The sequence below is a fragment of the Colius striatus genome, chromosome 5 (genome assembly GCF_028858725.1).
Source record: "Colius striatus isolate bColStr4 chromosome 5, bColStr4.1.hap1, whole genome shotgun sequence".
Lineage (NCBI taxonomy): Eukaryota > Metazoa > Chordata > Aves > Coliiformes > Coliidae > Colius > Colius striatus.
In genome coordinates this window covers 9,758,227-9,781,595 of record NC_084763.1, presented here as the reverse complement: position 1 = coordinate 9,781,595, position 23,369 = coordinate 9,758,227, and the positions used below count along the sequence as shown (strand labels likewise).

The 23,369-nt window shown below is 35.8% G+C and overlaps 1 protein-coding gene across 4 annotated transcripts in view; it reads left to right on the top strand.

Moving 5' to 3' along the window:
* The window catches only part of BBS9 (Bardet-Biedl syndrome 9), a 275,656-nt gene that overhangs the window by 66,864 nt on the left and 185,423 nt on the right, over positions 1–23,369 (top strand). For all 4 annotated transcript variants that reach the window (XM_061996330.1, XM_061996329.1, XM_061996331.1 and 1 more), the window contains 2 exons: positions 1,398–1,570; positions 3,695–3,847. In XM_061996330.1, coding sequence (XP_061852314.1) covers positions 1,398–1,570; positions 3,695–3,847 — 326 coding nt within the window. The remainder of the gene's footprint in view (positions 1–1,397; positions 1,571–3,694; positions 3,848–23,369) is intronic.

Here is a 23,369-nt window from a genome sequence, read left to right as displayed (position 1 = left end):
AGGAAAAAATCACTTAAGGCAAAGTATAATACAACCAACTAAGTCCAGCCACTACATTGTGTGTGTTTAAAAAATGGATATTAGGTTAAATGTTATCTCTAGCAGATGGTGTTCTTTCCTTTAACAGGCATATTTTTAAATAAAACTTGCTTCTTTCCTGTTACATTGTAAACAGAATTTGTCATTCTCTATTCAGTAAAATACGTATCCTGGGAATGATGCCAATAGTAATGTCAAACAATCTTGAATTACTAATGTTGAGAAAGTTTTAAATAAGTACATTCAAGTTCTAAAGAATTTTGGTTGATTTGATTTACTGTGAACCTTGTTAAGGGATGGAGAACTATTTTGTATCAAACCCCAGCAACTCTTCTTCCTCCTAGTTGAATTTCTGTCCTTTTGGATAAGGTATGGGTAGATGAGTAATGAAAATGAATAAGGAACTGTTGTTTGAAAGTGTTTATCTGGAAAAAAATGCTGCTATGATTTTCCACAATGTATTTCTCAACATTTAGTTAGTCCTGATGTCCTGGAAACTGGAGAAGATTATACAAATGTGAGGTAGAAACAACAGAAATAAGATCTCATCCTATTAGGTTAATAACTTGAAATTTACCAAAATGTGGTCAGTTCAATGAATTTGCTGGGACAGATAACACTGACTAACAATTTAGTTTTTCAGTTTACATTAATGTAATGTGCAGATGAATAAAAATCACCTTCTACAAGTAGTAGCTGTATCCACAGTGAATCATAGCACTATCAAAACTGAATATTGTTGTGACTGGTTAAAGTAGTACTTTCTGTACTAGAAGATAAATCTTAAGTGCAAATATTAGAGAAATTGTATGGATTGTATTACCTAAGAACTCAATCAACATTTCCAAAAGGCGTTCAAAGTTTTAGGTGGATTGGACCTGGTTTGTTACCACTTACTAGATGGTTAGGATGCTGGGCTTTTGTCATGAAGTGAACTGAGCCTGATTCTGCCTTCATTCCTCAGAGGGGTCACTGAGGTCATTTTATAGTAGAGAATTGCAGACAGCCTGTTGTTGTGACTTAATATCATCCACTAATTCTTGTATTTCCTCATTATGATGTTTTTTAATAGTTTTTGTTCTTCATGAATGAGTCCATACTCTGAAGTTATCCTGAAGCAATAAATGTTTTCATTTTGTGCTGCAAAACTACCTGTTAGGATTTAAGAATATAGGACTGACATCAATAAAATAAAAGTATTCCTTTAACACTAGTAAACGTGTATTTCTTCTGAAAATCTCATGTAGACTTTGGATACAGTTAGCAAGTTAAGTTTTGTGTTGGGTAACTGTTGTATAATGAACGTATGTAGCTTAAATTTGTGTTTATTAGTCTTGTATTCATTCTTGTTTTTAAAGAACGATATAGGATCCAGAGTGACCAGTTAGAAGACCTTTGGCTGATAACAAAAGAACTCACACTTCGACTTGAAGAACATTTCAAGAAGCAAAACTGCAAAGATTTTGCATGTACCTTTTCTGGTTCAATTCCCTTGCAAGAATATTTTGAGCTAATTGATCGACATTTTGAGGTATGTTACGTAACATGTGAATTGCTAATGTTCTGCTAGTTTAAAAATTGTTTGAATGTTAGGATTATGATCATATTACAGCTATAGCTATTCGGAGGCATTTGGCTTTCAGAGAAGTTGCATATAAGTGCTGGAAAACATGGTGTTTTTTTTAGCATATGGAGTATGCATTGTCTCTGAAAGAGCCCTTACTGGGAGATAGGCAGAGCACATGTAGCTCCTGTGTAATCTGCAAATGATCTGACCTCTGGTTCTAGTATTTACCCTTCTACTCCCTGTCTGTACAGAAGCTATGGGTTCTTTACTTACTAATGTCATATTAATTGTAAAACTGTTTCTAAAATTTGTCTGTAGTTTCAGGCTATTCAAGTCATCTGTAATAATAAAGCTATGAGCATTTTTTTTCTTAAGCATCCCAGTGATTATATAAAAATATCTTTAAAAAAAACAACTGCCCTTGTAGAATCACACACAGAATCACAGAATGGGAGGGGCTGGAAGGGACCTGTAGAGAGATCATCTGGTCTGACATCCCCCTGCTAAAAACAGGTCCACCTCAGTCAAGTCGCACAGGAACGTGTCCAGGTGGGTTTGGAAAACCTCCAGAGCAGTAGCATTGGAAGCTAAAGGAGATTTTCCACATCAGATAGGTGTAAGAAATAAAATTACTTATTCTTGTTTGGTCATGCAGATGACAATGACAATATCTACAGTAGTTCAGCTAGCCTGTAGAAATAGCTAATAAAATAGAGTATCCTTTCAAGTAAAACAGAATATTTTATTGAACTCGTGGGCAAAAGCAGCAACAGATGTAAGAGTGAGAAATACTATTAGATGTTCTTCCATGCTGCCAAATTTTCTGTAAGGTGGAGCCATAAAAAGGTAGAAATTGTAGTAGGGATTCTCTGGGTATTTAGGAGTCAATGTAGATCCAGGTCTGTGTCATGAGTAGTTATTCTGTTAGTCTTTTGACTAATTTGAAATTCCAAAAGTTTGGGTGTTTTTAGTGACTGATGTTGTAGAAATACCTTAAATATAGGCTTCATTACATTGTATAACAAGTTGAAATACATTGACATTTCAAATATAGGTGTCTCTGCTGGAATGCTACTTTAGAATCCATTTCTGTTGGAGCTGTTTATTTTGAAGTTTTTGGAATGTTACAATAGCCACCTGGTCAAAAAGATATGAAATGTTCTATCAAAGAGATCCTAATGCTTCCATACCTATTAATTTCAGTACTCTTTTTTGGTAAGCTTGGGAAAATATTACCCAAGATGTCCCTTTTTTCCTCCTACTTCTAGAGAAGTTGCATAGAGTTTCTTTATCTCTTAGCTTTCCTGAATTGTCCTTCATAATCATGTACTGACAGAATAGTACATTTGTTTATTGTTAAATAGAATGTTTTCTTTATTAAATATAATTTTTCAGCACATTTTGGGGCACTTGAAAATGGATACGTGTTATGCTTACATCTGGAAAGCTGCATGTTTTAATGTTTCTGAGTCACTGCTTTTTGAAAGACTCCCCTTTAGTGATTTTTGTTAGACGCATGTACTGTAAAGTGATAAAGTGATGAAAAGATGAAATAAGAGTTTTTACTGGCTGGGCATTTGATGTACAATGTTGTACAAAGTTTTGTGAATGCTTATATATAAAGAAAGAAAAAGGCTTTCTCTCCAGAAAAAGACAATCATTCAAGCAGCGAAGAATTTACAACTTCTGTTGCTGGTTAAGAGAAAAACCATTTACTTTCTACTGCAATGACTATCAAGTCCAATACATTTTGTGTGTCTGTCATAAATAGCACACCAGTCCAAGAAGCAGCACTGAGATACTGGTGGTGAAATTTCACTATTATTAGATTTCTTGAGATACTTCTGCATTTTCCCAGATCATTGTGGCTGTTGACAACTAGTTTGATTTCAGTGACAAGTGATAGTTCTTGAAAGTGTTTAAGTTTCACAAGGAGTGTGAAATATGAAGCTGGTATAAATTACATTATCATGTTAGAATAGTAGACACTCTCCCAAAAATTTTCCTATTGCTCTCATTTCATTTGGAATGTGCATATGCAGTATATATGAACCTTAACCTCAGTTTGTGAAAACCTTTTAATTACAGCTACGTTTGAATGCTGAAAAATTTCAGGAGCTATTAGCTGAAAGAGCTGTACAGTTTCGAGCTATTGAGCGGCGATTGCTGACACGATTCAAAGACAAAACTCCTGCTCCTCTTCAACATCTGGACACCTTGCTAGAAGGAACATTCAGAGAGGTCAGTAAAGCTTGATTATGAGCCTAACCTTTCTTTATGTTGTTGGTAAAACTTAGTTTAAAGCATATCATCTATGCTTTCCTTGTTAGATTTACCATCCAAGAGATGAGGAAGCAGTAATTTGTTTAACCTAATATTCCCTGTAACTTTCCAGATGATTTGCAATAGTTTTATTTAATCTATGACCACAAAATCTTTATTCTTAGGTCACACCATCCTGACAGCACATCATTCTTTCTTAACTGATGTTGATAGTGTAAATATTTCATAGTTCATGTGAAAATATTTTATAGTTCATAGCTTGTGTAAATATTTTATGGTACACTGTAAACTGGTGGAATTGTTTGGCTGCTGTAACATTCACAACAAAATTGTCTAAGGCTGACCATGTCCTTCTATATGGGAATTTTATGTTCTAATTACTTCAGAATGTGATAGCTGCAGAAGAAAAGATTTAAATTCATTCCTAAACTGTCTCTATAATGGAAGTACACAAGGAGTAACAGAATTTTTCTTCCTTTTCCTCATACCTGCATTGCTTTAGAATAATCCTTGCTTCATGGCATGTCTTCTTTGCTAAGAAGTGACTTTGTGTTTTGTGTTTTTCTCCTTGTTAGAGAAGCTGAGTCACAATTAGATTCCTTGCTGGAAAAAAGACTTCTGTTACTGTTGTATGCTACAATAATTAAAATCTAAGGTGTCTCAAAAAAATGTTTTTCCTTACTGTTTTCTTGAAGCAAATATTTCTATTTGTCTTTATTCTCTATTTCAGTCTTTACTGTGAATGAGTTAACTATTTGAAAGTTTGAAAGTGTGGATATTTTCAGTTATTTTAAGAGATACTGGGTATTGTGATTAGATTCTTTAACACTTTGAAGTGTCATAACTAAATAAGCCCTGAAGATAAAAGTGAGTCACCTGAGTCTGCTGTGTAGAACTGTTGCCTTCAAATTAAAAAGCAACTGGGATGTGCTTGACAGTTTTCTTCTGCAGTTGAATTGAAAGATGAGTTCTGAAAACAAGACAAAAATCAGGTAGTTGAAGTAGTTGCATATTGCAGAACCTTACTTTTAGTCCTTGGAACCATAATTAGATTGGGTGCTTTTCTTACCAATTACTCCTATAAGCTTTTCTAAATTAGAAATAGTGAAGTTAAAAGGAGAATGAGGGAAGATATTTATTTCCAGAGAATTTACGTTGTTCTACATTGTTTGAAACTTTCAGGCAAGCTCAAGTTTTTCCTTGGTAAATATCCTTGGCTATCTTTTTTTTATGTGAATCCCCTTGCAACAAAAGAATTATGGTGGTTGTTAGTCCAAACAAAAGTGTCGTAGTTATTGCTATAGAGATCCAAATGCTGCATATGTTGTTTTAAAAGTGAGAGCTGTGGTAAGATTTAGCATTGTCTTTGCTATGTGGGTGAAATGAAATTGCTCAGTGATGCATTTCCTATATTAAAGACCTTGTTTTCTTTTAATTCACTATCCTCTTCTGTCTTTGAACAAGGATATTTAATGCAAATAGTTGAAGTATTCAAAAGCGTATGTTTTCAGTAAAGAAATAATGAGGCTGCATAAATATGAACAGTATGAAGTCTTGCTCCAAAAACTTTTAAGCATGTAGCCTTTTTGACATTGGAATGAATATGATTGTGGTTTTGAGAAGACTGCTTTTCAGAAGAATTGTTCAAACAAATCTGTATTTTTTTTTCCTTTTGGAAAATTGTTTTGACCACCATGGTTGTGTTTTCCTTATGCAGAAAGCGTTCAATTAAGTGATGATCCATACCCCATAGACTTACAGGAATGACTCTGCATCAGTGGAATTGAACTCTAAGTGATATAGAAGGTTTTTAAATAAAATTATTAAGATAAATCCCCAAATAAAATACTGTTAGAAATTAATTTTTATTCTACTCTCATCTCCTGCCTTGTATTACATATTTTTATAACAAGAAAAAAAAAAGCATTATTATATCCCCTTATTTTTCACTGATGTAATTGTTGTGTTCAAAGAAAGTTTTTTGTTACTTTTAACATCAGGTTTTGCAGTCAGAAGGGAAATATGTATGTTTTGGTTTTATGATGTATTCCAAACCTTTTAGTCTAGAACAAGAAGGATTTTCACACTCAAACTGTTTTTTTTTATTCTTTCTAACCCAGAATCTCCACGACTTGGGCTCTATATCAGTTATGTTCTTAATACAGTAACTATTACAGCTTAAGATATTTTAAATTAAATTTTTAAAACTCAAAATCCACAATATTATGAAAGTGTTTCTTATTGTTTCCCTTATTTCTTTGCATGACAAAAGTTATACAGCAGAGAGAACCTTTCTGTGAACAGCCTTTTAAATATAAATGAAATAGTGGTGAAGATTCAACTTCTGTAGTTTCATTTCCTAGATGTGATACATACCTACTTATTTTGTACCCCTTTTGTGACGACCTGCAGATTTTTAGGAATTTCTGAACTGATTTGAGTTTTACAACTCAAGTAGATGATACATGTGAATTTTCAGATTTTCAACTTGAGGTAGAAGTTGTGTTTGTGTGAAATGTAGGTAAATGTGCAAAGTGTTTCAAACCTGTAGATGCCAAACTACAGAAAACTAATCAAGTTGCATTTGATTCTCTGGTAAAAAATCTTTTTACTTAAGAACTAAAATGGTATATTAGTCCTTGTGTATTACTAGCAAGGCAGGATGTCTTTAGTGCTACAATAAAATTGTTGACGGGTTTATTATAAGGAAACTTTAGCGTTGCTTTTCATCTTCACAATTATGGAGAAACATATAAACAGGCATTAGTGTATGCAATGATAAAAAGCTTGCTTTTGGTTTTATAGTCCTGTTGAACCTTTTCTTCTAGAATTTGTCTTTCTAAAGTAATGTTATAGGTCTAAATGGACTTGAGTATTAACAATAGTAAACAAATAGTGACATCATGAGTTCCATTTTGAGAAGGAAAAGAAAAGCTGTTATAAAGGTAGTAACCTTGTATATTAGCAAAAGGAAATGTTATTATGATGGTTAGGAATGATATGTAGGGAGATGCTATGAAAACAATAGTAAAATCAATTTGTGATAGATAGTATTTGTATGCTAATGAATTAATTTCTTGATCTACAGTTAAAAAATTTCCAGTGCAAGTGGATACGTGACTAGATATTGTTCTAAGGTAAATTGAAAAGCTATTGAACAGTTATTGAGACTGCACAGGTGTTTTATAGTTTAAAGGACTTCTCAAATGAGATAACAGCAAATTTTATGGTAGCTGTTGTAAACAAGTAGTACTTTGTGTAATGCTCACCTTCTAGACACATGTTATTGCCTGGAAGTGTAACTTAATGATCTTTAATATCTGCAATGTCTTTCTGTCATTAAAAAAACCAAAAACATAGCTTGGCAGTAGCTGTAGGTGCTTGCCCTGGTATTATAACTTTTGTACATTGTCTCTTGACATACATTATTTGGGTTTTCAGGTACAAGCCTGAAATGAACAATTGTCAGAAGAATCTTAATGTTTAATATCTTATTTCAACCCACATAGATTTTATCCTAGTGGATCTAAGGAATACTGTGTCTTGATATAAGCTGTGGTTAATCCTGTAACCATGCTTAGAAGACTACTGCAGTTGCATTCTTTTAAGGAAAGAGGAGGAAGGATGATTTTGAAACATGGGGTGGAGTTCTAGGGCACTAGCTGTTGCTTAACTAATTTTAAGTACTTAAACATGAATCTAAGAAAAGATTGAACAGTTCCAGTTTCTAAAAATGTAACGGCAAAGCACTTCACATTATATATACAATACAAGGTAACAAAATTAAGATGAATTACGAAGCAAATAGATTTGCCTTATACCCCTACACTTCCATTGTATGTAGTGTGACTCTTCCTATTCTTTGACACGATTGCACGTTACCTCAAAGTTTCTCTGTGTTCTGGAGACTTCTCCATCCCCACCGTGTGAAAACAGGAAATCGCTTGTGCTTTTCAATACTGACATCTCAACTTTTACCGATGACCTTAGCACCCACCAGCACCCCAGGTTGCTTATTTGTGCACTAGTGCTGACTGGCAGCAACCACTTAATGATTTATGTCTCTTCATATTACTGAAAAATTCTGTGTGATCATTGAATGATGGTTGTGAATGTACCAACAGAACAAGTCTGACAGAAATAGTCGACACAGTTAAGCCTGAATGTCTAAGGTTATACAACTATGCTTTCTACAACAATGAGTATTTCTTTTTGATTGGTGGTACATTTTAGCTTTTCTTTGAAGTATTATAAATCTCAATGTGTCTTACTTTTAGTAAGAGGAACCTAATATGCTTTTCCAAACAGAACTTCTAGAAATAATTGATGCTGCAAGGTTATTAATTTCATTTTCTCCTAATTAAGCTATTCTGTCATGGTCATCTTATGTTTTTACTGAATAACCTCTCAGAAATACTTCTCTATAAGCAGCAGTAAAGTAACATTCAACATAATTTTCAGATCTTCCTCTGTAAACAACTTTAAATGTTCCAGTGAAAGCTGCTCTCTTTAGTACATGGGTTGTATTTATCTTGGCTGGCCTTGATCATTGAGTTCCACATGTGAATTGCAGCCTAAAGAGATTCATGCTCATAGGTATTTTTCACTTGGAAACTGCTTGAAACAAAGGGTACAGTGTTTAGTCTTGCAGATTTCAAGAGGTGCTCATAAGGTATTGTTTACAGGGAATAGGAGTAATCACAATTCCTACAGAGTTGTTTGTGTCATCTCCGTATGTTTTACCTTCAGCATTCCTATACTGTTCATCTTGTTCATATAACTAGTAGCACTGGAAAGTAAACATTTCATGATTGGTCTTTTAGAAGTAATCAGTAAACACAAATGCTTTCAAATAGAAATACCATGACTTCTCTTAGAATGAAGAAGGTGATTCCATCAGGAGGATCATTTTTGTTTTCTACATGGCAGTGAACTTTGTAGTAATTCATTGCCTGTGATTGAGCTTTATTTGCATCTAAGGGTAGCTGTTTTCCTCAAGGTCTGTGAGCTGAGCTGGCCCTTGTGTATACAGCCCTGGCTGTTAGTTGAGGATCTTCAGCATTCAGTAGAGACTTCTGGAGAAACAGATGAGTTCAGTGAAGGATTCAGAAGGCAAATGTCTTGAAATGAGTGCACTGTTTTTTTCTTAATAGTTCATGTCACAGGAATTGCCCTTTTTCTTATAATTTGGAAGAAATATGCTTCCAATATTTTCAGATTGTCATGAACTTCGTTACACAACTGTTTTTTTTGTAGCTAATTTAAATAAAGATGACTATTTCATGTTTTTTTTGGGATGGAATTTAAGCAATTGTGGTATCAATTAATTCCAGCTGCTAAAACTGGCACAGGTTCATGCTGCTGCACAGGATTGGCATTTAAGCATCCTTATGTTTCTACTCTGTTTATGGATAACCTTTCTTGCAGCTGGTTTGATCCTTTTGGAGTCCCACGTTATTTTCAAAGTGACATTGAGTAGCTGTACTACATGACAAGATCTAGTCTTGAAGCTGACATTGAAATAATCAAATCAAAGAGTAACTTTGTAGTATTCTGTTTGTCAAAGAAAGGAAAAAAAAATAGATCAACACCTGATTGAGCTCATGTTGAAGGTTCAGCTTTTTTTTTTTTCTCCAAAAAGAGAAAGCTATGATGCAATAAACTTATAATGTATGGAGAAAATAGCAAATCTTTTGTATCCTTGGACCTAATTTAGGAGGCCATGGGAGATGCACTAAAGAATTATTTCTTGAGGTTTCATCACAATGTGTAATTAATCTGAATTTTGGACAGGACTTAAAGGAAGCTAGTTAGAATCCCTTTGAGCACATCTTATTTAACAAGACAATTCTGAGGAATTTTCACCCTAGTATTGCTGGTCATGCACATTATGTCTCTCATTGTGGTTTGTGATCAAGCAAGTGTAGTGCAACCTTGTCAAGCAGTGTTTTAAAATATGTGTTGTTTTTTGTCCCATCTGTAGTATTTGACACTGTCAGACAAAATAACTTTGCATGTACATTATCATGATTAAGTAGCTGAATCTGAATTGTCTTTTCTGAAACTTCAGCAGTTGAAAGCCAGTAATCTAATTAATAGTTGACAAATATCTAAATGCAAGCATATTTTGTCCTTCAGTTTACAGAACAGATCCTTACTCCAGAGAGCCTGGTTTATACGACATAGTGTTCTGGCCTGGTATTTCTAGGGGCTTACCTTTATGCATGGGGATGTTGTAACACATCTCCTTGTGTTCACCACCAGCTAGATGTGAATGTGATGCCATCAGGAAGCTTTACACTTGTCAAAATATACTAATACGCTTTCTTCATAGCATTACACTAATGTAGTTATGTGGCTCCCAATTGGAGACAGTCCATGCTCTTCTGTCTTTCAGCTGGTGTGGAAGAAATTTTTTTTCAGTTTTGGTTGAGAAAAGATGTTTGCAAATTGAGTCCAACCCCTCACCTCACACTGCTAAAACCCCATCACTAAACCATGTATCTCAGCACCTCCACCACCTCCCTGGGCAGCCTGTTATAGTGCTTAACAACCCTCTTGATGAAAAAGTTCTTCCTTGTCTCTCAGTCTCCCTAGTTCAACTTGGAGTAATTTCCTCTTGTCCTGTCATTCATTACTGGGGAGAAGAGACTGACCCTCACCTCACTACAACCACCTTTCAATGCGGAATGATTGTGTCACCTCTGAGCCTACTTTTCTCCAGGCTAAACAACCCCAGTTCCCTCAGCTGCTCCTCATAAGCCTTCTGCTTCAGACCCTTCACCAGCTCCATTGCGCATCTCTGGACACGTTCCACCACCTCAATGTCTGTCTTGAAGTGAGAGGCCTAAAACTGAACACAGCACTTAAGGTACAGCTTCAGTGCTGAGTACAAGGGCATAATTGCTTACTTGGTCCTGCTGGTCACACTATTTCTGATAAAGCCAGGATGCTATTGTCCTTCTTGGCCACCTGGGCACACTGCTGGCTCATGTTCAGCTGGCTGTTGGTTAACAACCCCAGGTCCTTTCCTGACAGGCAGCTTTTCAGCCACTCTGCCCCTCTGTCTGCAGAGCTGCTCTCCAGCAGGTCAACCTCCAGCCTGTCCTGGTGCATGGGATTGTTACTTCCCAGATGCAGGACTCTGCACTTGTCCGTGTTGAACCTCATGAGGTTCCTCTTTGCCCAACTCTCAAATGCCTTTGTCTTCCTTACATGTAGTTAACTTACAGGTGGTAGTATGAGAGTATGTGTGTGTACATACACATAATGAGTCCTATCTTCATTTGTCTTCAGAATTGTTGTTGAATGTCATCTTAGAGTTGTGTATCTTTACAGCAAAATTGTACTTCTATGATAGTTGATACCAATAGGTGCAAGCAACTAGCACTAGTACAAAATGTCTTCTCATTTCTCTCCTTATCTCATGTACATTTACTGATATGGGAAGGTGAGTCCTTTGTTTCTAATCTGTAATGTACTACATAGGTGTAACACGAAACAAATTTGGGCTTTACTGTATTTTTAAAGTAAATGTAACTTTCTAATCTTTTGAAAGCATGAATACTGTTGCTTGCATTATTGTAACACTTGCAATATGTGAAACACTAGGATCATTGGTGGTTTGTGGTCAGTGGCAAATAAAATTCGTTGTTATAGTCACTAAAACACGTGGAATGTCATTACAGGTCCATTAACGCTTTGTTTGAGCCCTTAACTCCTTTCCTTGCTTATTAATCGGTTGATAAAAATCTCAAACCCGATCATTAATGATTGAGTATTCTGTCTAGCTGCACTTCTGACACACATGGCCTCAGGAACTCAACATTTTGGGAGTGATTCATTACGTGATTAGTAAGGACTTTTACCTCAAAGCAAGACCATTAGGGTTTATCATGCATGACTCAAAGGCTATATATCACATCTGCTCCTGTAATAGTCATTTTCCCCAGATAATGTCAGAGAGAACTACACCCATAGTATAAATTAGCTCTTTTTGGCTTGAATAAATATACTCTTCTTTGGAGGAGTTATATTTAACTTCTCTTGTTTTATTGCTGTTCCTGCTAAATGTAGTTTTTTCATAGCCGCTAAAAGTACCTTATTGCCTATTACATATAATTAAAATTCTCCATTTTACTGGATTTCAAATACTGTTATTTCTGTTTCACTAAGACTTACTTAGCTTTAACAGTGGAATACTTACAATGTCATCAAAGCTCCTTTTTATTAGAAGATATATTCCAAAAATCTCTGCAAGTAGTTAGCTGTTCTTTGGAAGCATATATTAGGATTGCTGGCACAACTATTCTGTTTTTTGGCCTGTGCTAGCAAGTACTTGCTCCAGTATGGGCAGTCTTCACTTAGGTCAGCCGGTTTGTGGGAAGAAGAGGTAAAATTGTTCATATCACCAGTAAGGGTTTTGTTTTATGGAGAAAGTTAGGTGCGTGTAAAAGCTGGAAACAATACAGCCATCACAAAAGAAAGAGGTTGGGATTAAAATGTCCTTGTGTGTATGGATCTGGCACAAAGCACCTCAGCTGGAGTCTGCTGGACCTCATTCAGGCTGGCCTGTCACATTTTCCACAAAGGAGAGTTTCAGCTACACTGAGCTGTCATATAGACCTGTCCACTGAATTATTCCCCATGAACCTGTGAATAGCCAGATTTGAACACTCACTGCTCTATTTCAGTCATCAAAGGATCAGAGGTATACTTTTATTTAATTTTCATTATATTTCATTATATTCCACTTTAGATCTGTTGCACCAGTGTGACCTATCACAGGATTCCCCATACTTTAGTTCAGTCTTGATGGGTGCAGGCAGGTTGAAGTCTCTAGTGTATGAAGACAACAGTAAAAAGTGATTTATCATGCTGCTTATGCTATAAATGTTCTTCAGCACTTCTTGTGATACTTTTTTTTCATTGACCGATGCCTTGTTGAAGAGAAAAAAAAAATCATATTCCTTTGTAGAAGTAGATGTTGTATCCTAACAGGAGCTCACCTGACTGTGTATGAGATCTTTCTGTAGGGACTGAAAGACCCTGTGTGCATTTGAATGAGTGAAAATGAAACTGATTGCCTATAATTCTCCAAAGAAAGGAATACTGATAGGTCTTATTCCTTTGAAAGAAGTATAATCTCTGATCATCTGAAATATCAGATATCTTTGACAAAGATTAAGTCATTAAGGTCTTTCACTGGGAGAAATGTGCTCCACAGGCAAGAGAGGAAGTGCTATTGCAGTAGTGTAATCAAAACCTGAATACAAAAATTGATACCTTCTTCATAGAAGGATGGAAAACACTAATATTTCATGCCTCAGAGAGAGTTTTCTATATCAGCCCTGTAATTATGCAGTACAAAAGCATTTGAGACATAAACTGTACAGCTGAGAACAGGGAGTGAGCATATGTGGTACAAGATGCAATAGTTACTACGTGCAAGTTCAGATACATAGAATAGTAGGGTTGCAACTGACCTTTAGAGATCATCCAGTCCAACCCCACCTGCCAAAGCAGGTCCACCTAGATTAGGTCACACAGGAATGCACCTAGGTGGGTCTTGAAGACCTCCACACCCTCCCTGTGCAGCCTGTACCAGGACTCCTTCACTTCAACAGTAAAATATTTTTTCCTTATTTTTAAATGGAACTTTGTGTTCCAGCTTCTTTCGTTCACCCCTCGTCCTGTTGCTCAGTACAATAGAAAAAGGTGGATGCCCCAACCTCCTGACACCATTACATGATCTCTGTGAAATTGTGTATTTTGAGTGGGTTACATGTGAAGAATTAAGTGAATATTAAATTATTATCAATTTTTGTTAATTTCTGCATATAGTACTAGGAAGTTTTTTTTCTGTCTTCTGGTGTTATTTGAATAGTTTGCTTTTGGGTGTTTGCTATACTTGTTCTACCGGTATGAACTACCAGTGCTGTGCTATTTCAGGTAGCTGAAATAGCATTGGACTAGGTAATATTCTGGTGTAAGCTCATGATAAGCACTGCTGATTTCCTTGATGTACAACAGATAATAATTTTGCATGTGGGTGGATGACAAGTATATATTGGTTTCAAATTCATCCTGAGGGAAATATTTCAGAGAGTTTGATACTTGGACTTAGTGAGGTGCTTGGATTTGCATTGACTTATGTTCCTTATACAAAAATTAAATAACAAGGGAGAGTGCTACGTAAATAATGTAATGCAACTGCATTTTATAACAAACTCTGATTTTAAATGAAAAGACTTAAAACCTCCCATCCCCTGTAAAAGGGCACCTGGGAAATATATCTTTGAGGACTAAAGTAAATTCTTTCAAAACTCACTCAGATCTTGGTGTGAGTAGGGTATTGGAAGTGCATTTGTACTGCCGTGTCTGCTACCTTAATCTAAAATTGTTACATCAGTGTCTACAATAAGTATTTCCATTAATGTGTAGAGAATGAGCATCTAAATCACTGTTCTGTTGATCTTGGCTATTCTTCAGGTGTGACATCTAATTTAGTCACTGATGACTGCCCCAACATGATTTGTGTAAACCATTGGTCTATACTCTATAGACCAATGACAGAGGTGGGCCTAGACCTCAGGTCGTCAGTCCTCTACTCTGACAAGAACATTTAATAGTGCATATTTGCTTGCTGCACACTCCTGATCATCAGATTTAGGATTCTACATGATATTGCCTACTAGAGGCAATGTAATAGTTGCCTGTGCATTGCTGAAGGAAAAAAAATAGAAATGGTGTAGACACTTCATAAGAGAAATGTAATCTGCTTCTTTGTATGTATGTTCCTTGCAAGTCAGCTCAGAGCTGCTGCTGTAGCCATTACCTCTCTGAGGAAGTGTAACTTGTGTGGTCATTCTCCCAATTTAGATCCTTTTAATAACATGTACAGTTTATGTTGGATCCAAACTATTGGTTAAATCTCTAAAGTGATAAAAACAAAAGGGAAAAGAACTTTGCCATTTCTTGCCAATTGGCATCTCAGCAGGTCGATTTTATGTTTCAGTTGTGCTGAACTGCAAGCTTCCACACAGTAGGTATTTCTACATTGTGAAGCCTTTAATTACTCTGTTGTGGGTAACTTAAACCAGTGTGAAAATGAAAACGATGGTTAATGCAGGAAAAGTTGGTGTAATGAACTGAGAGGGTTAGAAGTCAGGAGGGAAGACTAATGATGAGTATCATAACTACAGAGGTATTATTTTAAGACTTTTTATTAAATAGAATGTTCTGCCCATTTTACTTGCCTTGAGTTCTTTGAAGTGTTGTGACTGTCAATTTCTTCTTTTGCCATTGGCAATTTGTAGATACAGATTTGGTATTATTTAGACAACTGTGAAAAGTCAGTGTTTGCTTGACTCTCTTGTTGTATGGACAACCAGGACACTGAAATGTTGAGGTGGCTGATTTCATCCATAACAACTATAATCCTTAGTTTTTCAAAAAGCCTTTTGCTCAGCCTCGAAAAAACATGATGTGTGGATGCTGAACACTATACTTTACCAGACTAAATTCCTGGTAATAGGGGAAAGAAGCAGAGAAAAAAGACATTATGTGTTTTAGGAACTAAATATATTAAATAGTGTTTTTTAAAGGAATAATTCCATTTACTTTTAGGAAACTTGAAAGTGTTTGGTATGGACAACATGATTTTCATTACTCATTGTTTATACTCCTAAGACCAATGTACTTAAGAAAAGCAATACTTATTAAAGGCCTTTGAATTCAGAGTCTTTCATGTCACAATGTGTCTATTTACTGTTGTCAGTAGACTTGTAATATATTTAGCTTGAAGAGGTTAACAAGCATACCTTGGAGTGTTACTTTTATTTTCTGTCCTGTGACACTTAGCAAAATTCCATTATACAATTGAGAAGTATTATAATGTTAAAACGTTAATTTGTTCTGCATTCCGTTAAAATTGGATTTTTTCTTGTGCATTGGCCCATGCGTTTTGTATAAAACCTGTAATTTAAACACTGCACTATAGAAATGCCTTAAATTAGTAACCTTTTGCCTTTGCTACCTTAATTACGTCTCATTATTTAGTACTTAAAGAGCAACCTCTAGCTATTGGTTAAATATTTGCTAGCTAATTAGATTTGTCATGTTAAAGAAAACAGTAGCTCTTGCCTCTGTTGTGATTTGAATGAGGTTTCAGAGTTTTGAGAAAATGCTGTGATTTGGAGGAAAAGTAAACTCTGTAGTGTCTTTATTTTTTTCATTTCTCCTTAATGAGCATTTCATCATGCAGTACACTAGCTGTGTGTTACATGCCATAGACATAGGGAAGTCTGTCTTAAAGTGTTTTGAAAAAGACTTTTGTTTTAATATGTTCTGTGTCTTCTAGTTACAATTATTCCTTTTAGCTTCTATGACCATGTTATACACTCAATTTCAGTTTTTTTTTTAATTCTGGAAACAAATATGAAGCACATTACTTTTGGCTACTAGTAGCTGTCTTTCAGATTTTTTTCATCCTTTTGGGAAGAATTATGTATGGTTTCATCAGAATCACAAGGAATATGATTCATTAAGACATTAAGAATTAGGTCTCCTGACTAATTTAAGAAGCACTTGTTTTTCTGTGTTTTTTAATTGTGTGCAGGAATCATGAACTGCAGAAGCTATGAACAACTTGCAGGTTGACAGTATTTTCTTCATGTCTAAAACATTAGATCCCAGCATTTTGTTTTGCTTTATCTTTTGCTATTTTTTTCCTTTATATAAAAGTGTGTGAAAATATGGTAGTTTGTAACTGCAATTAATTAGAACTCCATGATGTGAGATGCCCTGTTGTATGCAGAGATACCTTATTTCTTTTCCCTTTTTTTTCTGAGATTCACAGTAGTGGAAGCTTGTCTGCAATAGATTTGTCTGACTTGATTCCTATTCAGTACTTAAAGCACTGCTCTCGTTACCTATTTCTGAAGTTGCTCCCAGCACTGTCTGTTTCCTTTTGGAAGACCAGTATCTCAAATTCCTTCATTCTTCCCTTATGTTTTGTTACTTGAAAGGTTAAAAATTGCCTTCTGGTATGGTTACAGTTTAATTCCCATTTAACTCTCCATTTATGTTTATTGTTGGGATATCACTGACCTCTTATTTTTAACAAAGGCAACAGAATTATGGAGAAAAACATGTCAATACAAGTCCTTGCTCGTATGTTTTGTCTTCTATTGGAAACCCATCTATGGAACAGAGAAGCGTGTATAAGGTAGTTTCTATGAAGACCAGCTTTAATTTCTGGAATGTACTTTATTAAACATTCGTCAGGGTAGTGATGGGGGGTAAGAGCAGCACATTTACAGAGAAACCGGTTGGCTTGTCTCATTTTAGCCTAAGTACTTCAGCCTTTGAAGGGGTCGGAGTGATTTGTTGATTATCTCTCTCCTTGGTTTTGAGTTCTGCAAGGCAATCTGTGAAGACAATGAAATGACTGCTCAAGAGGCCCTGTTGTTCTTTGCAAAAAAGAAAGAAAAAAGTTCTGTGGAAACCTTTCCCCAGGAAGATTTTTTTTTTGAGATTTGTGTGGATTACAAAGCATTAAGAAGGGTCATTCCTTAATTTTCTTTCTGAGTAGAAACACCAAGATACAATTTTAGCTGGTATTAGTAAAAATTGAAAAGTATGCCTTGTGTTCTGGGACTGGTGCCAAGATCTGTATTTGCGACTCCCAAGACAGGTCTAAGAGTGAAAGCTTTTCTTTCTGCCCTCAGAAAACTGCTAGAACAAGCGTGTGACACCTCTGTCCTCTTGCATATGTGGTATTTACTTCCCCTTGCAAAAAAAATAAAAGTTTTAGAAGTTTATAGTCACTGCAAAGTATTTTCTCTGGTGAAGGGGTGAGGGAGAAGTCCTAACTCTTTTTTTGATCACAGGCACATTTTTCTAGTAGGAGGTCACATGAAATTGCTGTATTATGTTTGGGTGATTCAGGAGCAGATCCACAGCCAAAATGAATTACCATGGGAATTAGTAGGTGTGACTTAATGCAAGCTAAGGTCTGTTCTCTAGCCCAGGTAAGTCTCTTCATGTTTTAATTAAACAAACAGCACTGTAAATTCTAAAATTCCATAAAATGTCCTGTAAATTGTACTAATATTTTGGAAAAGATTCAAAGTTTTCCCTCATGTTCTGTGAATTATAACTACCTATGTGGTCTCAATTTCTGTCTTATTTTGATCAGGGATCAAATGGAGGGGTTGAGTTTCTGTGTGTATGTTGCTTTTTTAAAATACTGTGTTTATCAGGTGAAGAACAGTTAGAATCATGCAAGTCTGGACTCTTCCAATATGTGTTTCAAGAGGCTTATCAGTGCCTTAGTGAGACAACAACTGAATTTGTTGTACTTTTATTGTGAGCATTAGGGAGCCCTCTTTAATCCTGCTCAATCTAGGACTGTTTCTTACAAAATAAACTACTTCATTAGGCCAACTAAATATGGATTTAGATGTCTAAATTATGGTTTGAAAAATACATGTACTCAAAAAGATTTCATTTTTAAAAGAAAAAAGATTCCTGAATTTTTTCCTCTTCCTCTTTTTAACTTGTGCATTGCATACAGAACGATGTTGCTTCCAATGGAGAAATGGATTGTTCCAGCAGAGTGCAGCAAAAGACTAATATTGTAACTATGTTTAGCTTTCCTGTCAAGAGTTGGTACATTGTAAAACACCGAGAACTTGGATAAGGAGCTTACAATTCATAAAATACCAAATAAATTATGGAGGAACTGTGTAAGAAGGCTATGCTTTAAACTTTTTCTGTAGAGTTTTCCTTCTGCAACTGTGAGACATCTGTAGAATTTTCTAGGAAAATCATTAAAGAAGTGTTAATATATAGTGGGTAAGTTAAGTCTGAGATCTCTCAAGCATTCCTAGTAAATAGAGGAACAACTCAACTACCTACAATTCACTGGTTAGTAATTTATATGAGGCTGGACGGCAAGTTAATGGTAGAGCTGAGGGTTTTTCCATTCTTCTCTATACTTAAGCTGTTAGACTCCCCTGCCTTTTATGACTTTAGCTACTAATGTTTTGGGACTTTTTCTTCTGCTTGATTTCATGGAAGCTAGTAAGCCTTTTGAAGCTTTACTTTGAATAACAGCATTAAGAAAAAGATCTTCATTACCTTAACCCTCCAAAATATAAATGAGTAGTGTGCAGATACTGGTTTTCTGCATAATGAATAGAGTCTTCTAGTTTAATCTTGAGGAAATTCCCAATGCTGAAAAAGATTCTTGCATGTTCATTACATGACTACATCTCTAAACTCACTTTTTAAATTTCATATGGGCATAAATTTGCTGGATATTAGCAGTGTAAAAGAATAGTGAAGGGACCACTTGAAAGCAGAGTGTTTTATAACACTAAAGCTGGTAGCAGCTTTAGAGAAAATTTAATCTTAAAACATGTTAATGAGTGTAAGAGCTACATATTTAGCTAAGTGAATATATGTATATTCAGAGACTGATCATTAAAATGGATATGTAAAATACTTCTAAAGGAATCTCAAAGGAATGTAGTTTTACTTAATCCATCTGTTAAAAGTTATATAATTTGAATCAAGCCATACTTTTTTACTAATGGTTTCTACTGTTGTTCCCATGTCAGAATCTGGATTTAGAGCCCTGAGCAGGTTTATGTTTTCACTGTTTCAGTTGCAGCTTGATCCCCAGTCCTCCCGATCCTGGGTTTCAAAGTACCTTGCACTGCCAAAATTGAAGTGGGAAGTGTTCCCAGAGAGTTCATTCTCAGCTCATTAATCAATATGAACAGCTCAAATAAGAGCCTGAGGATGAGTGACCTGGGGTCCCCACAGTTTGTCAGCACTGGAGACCCATCATTCCCACAGTATGTCCTCCCATCCTTCAGTGAGTCTCCTTTCCCCTCTTGCTATGGGTGGCTCTTCCTTGACACCTTTGCTCAGAATTGTGGGTTATTGCTTGTTGCACTAGTCCCTTTCTCCTTCTCATTGATCAGATGAGGAGAGTTCCCTAGGGCACAGTAAGGGAAGTAACATATAGAAAAACTCATGTTGCCGTGTTGAGGGGGTAGGCATGTTTGTTTGGAGAGAAATCAGAGCAGGCTTTTAGGAGGCTATCGCTGTATTCCACTCTACTGCGACCAACATTTCCCTGATTTTCCCATGGCAGCTGACTCTAGCTGGTGGTAGCAGTCTCTGGTATGTGATGAATGATTTCCTTCCATTGTTACCTTGAGTCTTTCAGAGAACAGTAGAATAAAGTTTCTGTGAAAGTTCTATTGAAGTTGAAAATGCCTGGCTTTGGTTCTAATGCAGTGTGAAGGAACTCTAAATTTCTGGAGTACCTATAGACCTCCAGTTCGGCTCAGGACATCCAGTGTATTGGATTCTGTGCAAACACAGAATGAAGTTTTGGCTTTTTTATTTTCTGAAGATCTTGCCATTTTAGTACACCAAATCCTAACCAAGTTGAGTTTAACAAATCTTAACATCCTTGGATAAGGATGAAGGTCAAAATAAGAACATTTAGGAAAGCTGTTACACAATAAGATGGTTCTGTGTTCATTTATTGGATTTTCTAATACTGCTTTTTGTTTAAATTTTTGGATCTGTCTCAGTCTGTAGCCTGAAGGGAATTAGTTACTGACCTTTCCCATACCAGAAAATCTTTAACAGAGCAAGATCGGTGCAAAGCTCATCTAGTATTTTTCTTGCCTCAGCTTTGCAAAGACTTTCTTTACAAGATGACAAACGAGAATCCATTTGAGAATCACTTGCTAATGAGAAAATGTGATTGTTGGAATGGTCGTTCTTGTGAAAGTGATGGTTAATTTTACAGAACATGTTGTTAATCTTGGTAAACTAAAGGAAAAAGTGGTCAACAAATACAGACTATAAGGATCATGAAGAAAAATTTAAAACTGAGTGGTGTGGGACATCTGGTAATGACTGATTTTTGGACTGCCTACAGTATTCGTGTCAATATTTCTTTTATGGTAGCACAGTGTTGCCACACTCAAGTTGGAAACCTTCTCTACAGACAGTCCAGATTTAAAATAACAATCATTGCCTCAAATATTGTACAATCTAATACAGTATTTCTCTGTTCTTTTTAAAAATGATTTTTATCACACTGATTTTTATCTTCTGCTTGGAAGCTGGAAACAAGGAAAGACAGAAAATAAAGTGCTTAGAATTTAGACAAACAGCATCTCATTGTTTTACAACAGCATTTCTTTAATAACATAAAATGGATACTTTAAATTAGCACTGACAAGCAGTCAGGAGTCAACCTGTCTTTATGTTCTGAGAGGCCCAGTTGTATACCTGCCAGCTGAGTGCGACTTCTATGTAGATATTTTTTACTTGTATTGCTGGTTGCTTCATGAATTCTGCTAGGAACACCCCATGTCGATCTGAAATAACAATTTGAAAAACTGGCAGAGGTTACAGATGGCTGAAATACAGCTGTCATTGCAAAGATTTAATAGTAATAAAAAAATGAAGAGGTAGTCATTAAAGCACTTTGGATTGAGGAGACTTTGGGATGATAATTACACCTTAATTATCATGATGGGAGTTGGTAGATTGGTTCTGAAATTAATATATGAAGTCATTAGTCTTTGAGAGCCACTTTGTGTAAGTAATAGAATGAAGGTTTCCAAAATTCTAGTGGGAAGAATGTTAAGATAGTGACTACAAAGAGCATACACACAGTTTGAGGTTTGAGAAGAGGAAAAGTGAAGGTGAACCAATAACTTGAAGAGAATATGATGTGCTCATGTGGGTTTTTTTTTGATTTACTGGTGATAAAAAATACGCCTCTGGACTTGACTCTATAGCACATGAACTGCATGCAGAGAAAGAGGATTGAGGACCCGGGAATACAGGGCTGTCTTTGTTATTGTGATACCAGACCCCTTGCAGCCTTTGCTTTTATTTTTTCAGACACTGCAACCAGTAGCAGGGGTATTTATGATCTGTGTGGAATCTGACCGTTCATGGAGACTGTAGGGACAGGAGGGAAGGAGATCTGAGCCTTGGATAGGTTTTCTTAAGCCTAGAAGATGTGAGTACAGACTATTTTGGAGTAAGGTATTTTGTAGGAGAGCACTCTAGGTATAGTTATCAGTGCCAGTGAGACTTAAGAAAGAAGATTGATTGTAGCACAAGGAAAGTACACGTGGGCCAATGGCTGATGTTACTGAGTAAGACAATAAGAGTTTGGAAACTCAGAACTGGAGGAATGTAGTAGAGGTTGTACTTTGAAGAAAAGATGGGTGAGATGACCCACTGAAGAGGAGGAGAATATGGAACTTTCAGATAGTATTTTTACACATACTACTTGTTTTTTTAAATCCAAAGAGATGATGTATAGAGGCCTAGAAATTACTTAAAACTGGAGATGGTGTTTAGACTTTGTGTGTCCTGATGGGACGAGAAAGTAGGGTGGAGGGTAAGAAAACCCAGGAAGTACAGAAGCTAGTCATGCTTCAAAGCAATAATAAATATTTGGTAAAGATAAAGTAACATTTATACTGCTTTTACACTTTTGTCACAGTTGATTATTTTCATCTAGTAAAGATAATAAATGAATAATCATAAAATATTTGTGTTTGAAAGTTCTTCCTTGGTTTTCATGAGGAGTATTTATTTTCCATCAGTCCATTACAGTGTAACATTGATTGGTGCATGTAATGTATTATTCATACTGTTCTAGTTTCATCCCATTAGCAATGCCAACATTATGCGGAATTCTGCAGTGGTAATCTTGTGTAAAGAGTCTTTGTACAGCGACCCGTGCTGTGGTTCAGATCCCCTTTCACATTTAGTGACAAGACAGTGAACAACAGCACCTTATTGATACCACTCAGACTTTGTTCCCCCTTGCTCACCCCAATGCCATGAGAATTGTAAATGTACTGTAGACCTATAAACCAAATTGTGAAAGGCAGAATGTCTATCAGAGCTGGTTTATTTGTAGTTCTTGTGTTATATCTTTGTTTTCCTGGTAGCTAATATCTTTGGAAGAACCAAGTAACTAAAATCATCACATTACAAAAATAACAAAAGCAGAATTAAAAACAGTCTTTAGATAGTCTGGCATTTTGGTCCACGTATATGACTCTGTGGGTATAATTTTGATCTGGTAAATTGTTGTGCATAGATCTGATTTAAAAATGTGCTAAAGCCAACTACTCAGCATAGTTAAGATTACTGAAGGTCTGCCTAATGTTAGTACCAAAAAACCCCAAGAGCTTTTTACATATAGATCTTTAATTTTCTATCTTTAGCATTAATTAGAGGAACTTTTCTCATGTGCAGTAGGCTCAGCCCAGTGTCCATGAAATTCAACGATAATCTGTTCATTGACTGAAGGATTTGGGCCTGACCTGGTTAGATGAATCCTCAAGGATTTATTTTTTCTTTGAAAAAAACGGACATCACAATTTTTTATCCACTGTTTACAAAATGGAAATCC